At 29.3% G+C, this 4,371-nt stretch overlaps 2 protein-coding genes across 3 annotated transcripts; one reads left to right on the plus strand and one right to left on the minus strand.

Annotated features, from left to right (window-relative positions):
* LOC105555835 (putative nuclease HARBI1) lies at positions 1-1,993 on the plus strand. 2 transcript variants are annotated; one of them, XM_012002875.1, is made up of 5 exons: positions 1-79; positions 252-570; positions 649-935; positions 1,001-1,553; positions 1,624-1,993. In XM_012002875.1, the coding sequence occupies exons 2-5, from the start codon at positions 317-319 to the stop codon at positions 1,631-1,633; spliced, it is 1,104 nt and encodes a 367-aa protein (XP_011858265.1). In that variant the 5' UTR covers positions 1-79; positions 252-316; the 3' UTR covers positions 1,634-1,993. The 2 variants fall into 2 exon arrangements, with proteins under 2 accessions (XP_011858265.1, XP_011858266.1); XM_012002876.1 differs by having other exon boundaries at positions 748-935.
* A 7-nt stretch (positions 1,994-2,000) lies between these two features.
* On the minus strand, positions 2,001-4,365 carry LOC105555834. Its single transcript, XM_012002874.1, has 4 exons — positions 4,293-4,365; positions 3,832-4,135; positions 3,233-3,420; positions 2,001-3,169 (listed from the first exon to the last, which is right to left on the minus strand). The coding sequence occupies exons 2-4, from the start codon at positions 4,115-4,117 to the stop codon at positions 2,786-2,788; spliced, it is 858 nt and encodes a 285-aa protein (XP_011858264.1). The 5' UTR covers positions 4,118-4,135; positions 4,293-4,365; the 3' UTR covers positions 2,001-2,785.
* Positions 4,366-4,371: the final 6 nt, after the last annotated feature.

The raw sequence follows: 4,371 nt of genomic DNA on the forward strand, positions 1-4,371 counted from the left end.
TTGGCGCGGCTCGAGCCTACGGATAAAACACGCCGTCACCCCACAAATCCAAAAAAAATCTGCGAAGAATTGTGTACAGGTAAAAGTTTTTATTAAGTTAATTATTAAAATAATGTATTCCCAATAAATAATCGTGTATTGTCAAGTGCATATAATAATAAGAAAGTATGTAAAATTAATAATTGCAGTTAAAAGTATTACGTAATTGTGACGTAAGTATTATATTTTACATAAAAGAATTATACTTGCAGAAAATGGACAAGGAAAATAAGATACGTAGCAAGAATTTCACTAAAGATGAAAAATTACGGCCAACATGAATAATATATTTGATATAATTAATAATTATGAGAAGATTAACAACGTTATGGATTTCTTAGACTTCGACGAATACGAAGATGATAATCCTGAAAAAAAGAATGAAAGAAGAAAATGTATATTTAAACCACGTATTAATTATTTTGACACTTTAAATGACAAACTTTTCGAAGAAAGATTTAAGATATCAAAACCTGTCTTCATAACGATTCTACAAAAAATTAAACATGTAATACGACATGATAGTGATCGGTATGTATATTTACAATTTCTATTATATATTATAATTATATTTTGGCGATACTTTAATATTATGTTATACATTAACAGGAATAATGCTATTTTTCCTGCGATCCAATTAATGGTTGCTTTAAGATTTTATGCAAGTGCATCTTTCTATGTGGTTATTGGTGATTTTTCTGGAATTAGCAAAGCTAGTGTCCTGAGAATTGTGCATCGTGTGTCTAATGCTATTGCAGCATTAAAAGATGAATACATAAAGCTCCCTTCCACACAACAGGAAATTGTGGAAAATGAAGCACAATTTTTTCAAATAGCTAAATTTATCCATGTGATGGGGTGTATAGATTGTACTCATATAAAGATCCAATCATGTGGTAAGAACATTTTTACTATAGTATACAAACGTTTGTATTTTATACAATGTTTCTTTGTTTTCTAGGAAGAGAAGATGGTGAAGTATACCGCAATAGAAAGGGATACTTTTCTATAAACACACAAGTAGTCATAAATGCAAAATTTGAAATTATAGATATAGTTGCTCGTTGGCCGGGATCTGCACACGACTCAACTATTTTTGACCATTCAAGAATTAAAACTTTATTTGAAATGGGCAGATTCGGTGACAGTATACTTCTCGGAGATTCTGGATATCCAACTTTACCATATTTAATGACTCCTTTATTACATCCCACAACAGCAGCACAGCATCTGTATAATGAATCTCAGATTCGAACTCGTTCAACAGTTGAACGATTTTTCGGGATGTGGAAACGAAAATTTCCTGTTTTGGCGATTGGGATGCGTTTTAACAAGATTGAAAAGGCACTTGCTGTTATTGTAGCAACAGCTGTTCTATACAACGTTTCTATACAACAAAGATTTCAAAATCAAAATGTTGATGCATATAATAATGCTATTCAACAATTGTACAATGCTAATGCTATTAATATTCATGATCAGCGGCAAAATTTATTTTTGGACTATTTTCATAGGTAATATGCATTTATTATTACAAATAATGCAATTGAGGCAATATTTTAATCAACACTTCAATAATTTCAGATTAATTTAAACCGTATTCAAAGATATTTAAGTCTCAAGGTGGCACTGGATTAATAGATGTGAAATATGGTGGCAAGTATAGTGCTCCCTCAGAGTTAACGATAGGACGCAGTAAGAGTATTTTCCACTATCTTAGAATAAGTAATAACTAAAACAAAATAATAAAGTGATATGTATGGTGTTTTAATTTTCACAAAAATAAATACATATGTTTAACGCATTCTTATTGTTAGTGTTTTCTTGACATACATATGTTATAGGTTAATAGATCAAAAGTAAAATCTATACAAATAAGCGTAAATTTGCAAACAATAACATTTACGTAAAGAATATTTTATGTAAGAAAAGTAACTTATATAATTAATAATTATGAGAATATTAACAACGTTATGGATTTCTTAGACTTCGACGAATACGATAATGATAATCTTGAAAAAAGAATGAAAGAGAACGTATATTTAAACCACGTATTAATTATTTTGACACTTTGAATGACAAACTTTTCGAAGAAAGATTTAAGTATCAAAACCTGTCTTCATAACGATTCTAGAAAAAATTGAACTTAAATTTTTTAAATAATGAAACTTAAATTTCTTAAATAATGAACAGCCTCTTGTAAAGACTAGTACATATATGTAAGTCTAATATTTGCGAAAGTTTATTATAAACAAAAGTGTTCTATTACCTAAAATATTTTAATACAGTCTTATATTAAAGCTCACTGTAAAGCTGAAATCGTGAAACTATTTTAAGACTGTTACTTATTGTTAGTACTATATTACTATATACTATACTATTTTAAGACTGTTACTTACTACTATATTATATTAAGACTGACTCATAGTTTTCAACCATATAAAAGGAAAAGTCCTAATTAAAATGTACTTAATTTTATAAACAAATAAATTCGTATTGCGTACGATTATACTGCGATCACATCAGTCTTATGAAAAATATCACAACATTATGTTATAAATAAACAGTCTTATGAAAAATATCACAACATTGTGTTATAAACAAAGTAAGTTTAGTGTAATAAAGTAGTAACAGTGAGTATAAAAGCTATGCTGTTATTACAAAGTAAACGTTATGCAAAATAAAAACATTAGTACAGAAATAAAGTTTAGCACTTTGGTTTAAAAGTTTATAGCAATAAATACCTTTACGTTTCCTCTGTTAATGTTTCCTTTCTAACTGACATTTTTAATAATTTCACTTTTAGCTGCTCTTGTTCCAATTTTTGTTTCAATATTTCTACTTCGTAGATATTTTTCACTTCTATACTTGATTTTAAAGTGTTTGTTAAATCAATTTTTGCTTTTTCTAAATCACAGCTCTCTTGATATGATCGTTTCTTACATCTTTCTTCTGTTAATGTGACCATATTTTCATTTAAAGGGAGACTTTTCTGTGAAGGAATACTGTTATTTGAAGAAGAACTCTCCTGTAAAGGAAGACCTTTCTTTAAAGGAGGACTTATTTCCGATCGTAAATTTTTAATACTGCAACCCTGCCAATTTTTAATATTTTCATTTTTCAACAAATACTGAAAATTTAAAGCATATCAATTATTGAAAATCCATATACATTACATATTTTAGTAACTTACTGTAAACACCTCAACTGGATCATCGCAACTATCGTTATCTTCTAATAATTCCTGAACATGAGCGTTTTCATTAATTGTTATAGCATCCGAATCAAACGGATTATGTAATCCAGATACTGCGGCTTTTGTCATCATTTCTCGAACTTGTTCTAATAACGGATTTGGTTGTACACTTTGAACACCTCCACCTACAAATAAAATAAAGATCTATCCAGATAGCTAATACAACAGGATTTGATAATTGACTAATGGCAAAAATTGTGCAAGATCTGTCATTTTAATATTTTCCAACATATTGCAGATTCTGCTTGCTTTTTGCTGTCAATCTGGTGCAAATTCTGTCAACATGTTTGTCGACATATCACCAGTTGATTGCAGATTCGGATATGTGTGTATGTCAACAAATGTCCTGTTAAATCTGTTATCAGACTCCTACCCTGATAGCACATAAGTCTCAGTTATGTTGCAAAGACGTTTCAGTGTCTGCAACATAACTGCAACATAACTGAGACATAACTGAGACTTGTTGTGCTATCAGGGTAATGGATTATTTACTGGGAATACTTTATTTTAATAAATAACTAAGTAAAAACTTTTACCTGTTTTATATAATTCTCTCTGTAGCTTTGCACAATATTTTTTGGTGTCTCTTTTCAAATTGTCCCAACACAGACGTAAACATTTTTCTGTTCGTTGCTGGGTCTCTGGTTTATTCCTATTAAAATTCATAGTTACGTTGGCCCACGCTTCTTCTTTGTCTTTATTAGTCGTCATATTAGTCGCTTTATTTTCAATAATATATTGATATAATGATATTTCGTGTACAAGCCGTAATTTTTCATCTTTAGTGAAATTCTTGCTACGTATCTTATTTTCCTTGTCCATTTTTTGCAAGTATAATTCCTTTATGTAAAATATAATACTTACGTCACAATTACGTAATACTTTTAACTGCAATTATTAATTTTACATACTTTCTTATTATTATATGCACTTGACAATACACGATTATTTATTGGGAATACATTATTTTAATAATTAACTTAATAAAAACTTTTACCTGTACACAATTCTTCGCAGATTTTTTTTGGATTTGTGGGGTGACGGCGTGTTTTATCCGTAGGCTCGAGCCGCGCCGA

The sequence above is a fragment of the Vollenhovia emeryi genome, unplaced genomic scaffold (assembly GCF_000949405.1).
Source record: "Vollenhovia emeryi isolate VEMERY1.0 unplaced genomic scaffold, V.emery_V1.0 DF940666.1, whole genome shotgun sequence".
In the NCBI taxonomy this organism is placed as follows: domain Eukaryota; kingdom Metazoa; phylum Arthropoda; class Insecta; order Hymenoptera; family Formicidae; genus Vollenhovia; species Vollenhovia emeryi.

Coding starts and splice junctions, on each gene's coding strand:
- LOC105555835 (XM_012002875.1), top strand. CDS start 317: ATGAATAATATATTTGATATAATTAATAATTATGAGAAGATTAACAAC. Junction 571..648: donor ATACGACATGATAGTGATCG/GTATGTATATTT, acceptor ATACATTAACAG/GAATAATGCTATTTTTCCTG. Junction 936..1,000: donor TATAAAGATCCAATCATGTG/GTAAGAACATTT, acceptor TTTGTTTTCTAG/GAAGAGAAGATGGTGAAGTA.
- LOC105555834 (XM_012002874.1), bottom strand. CDS start 4,117: ATGGACAAGGAAAATAAGATACGTAGCAAGAATTTCACTAAAGATGAA. Junction 3,421..3,831: donor GAGAGAATTATATAAAACAG/GTAAAAGTTTTT, acceptor TTTTATTTGTAG/GTGGAGGTGTTCAAAGTGTA. Junction 3,170..3,232: donor ATCCAGTTGAGGTGTTTACA/GTAAGTTACTAA, acceptor TTAAATTTTCAG/TATTTGTTGAAAAATGAAAA.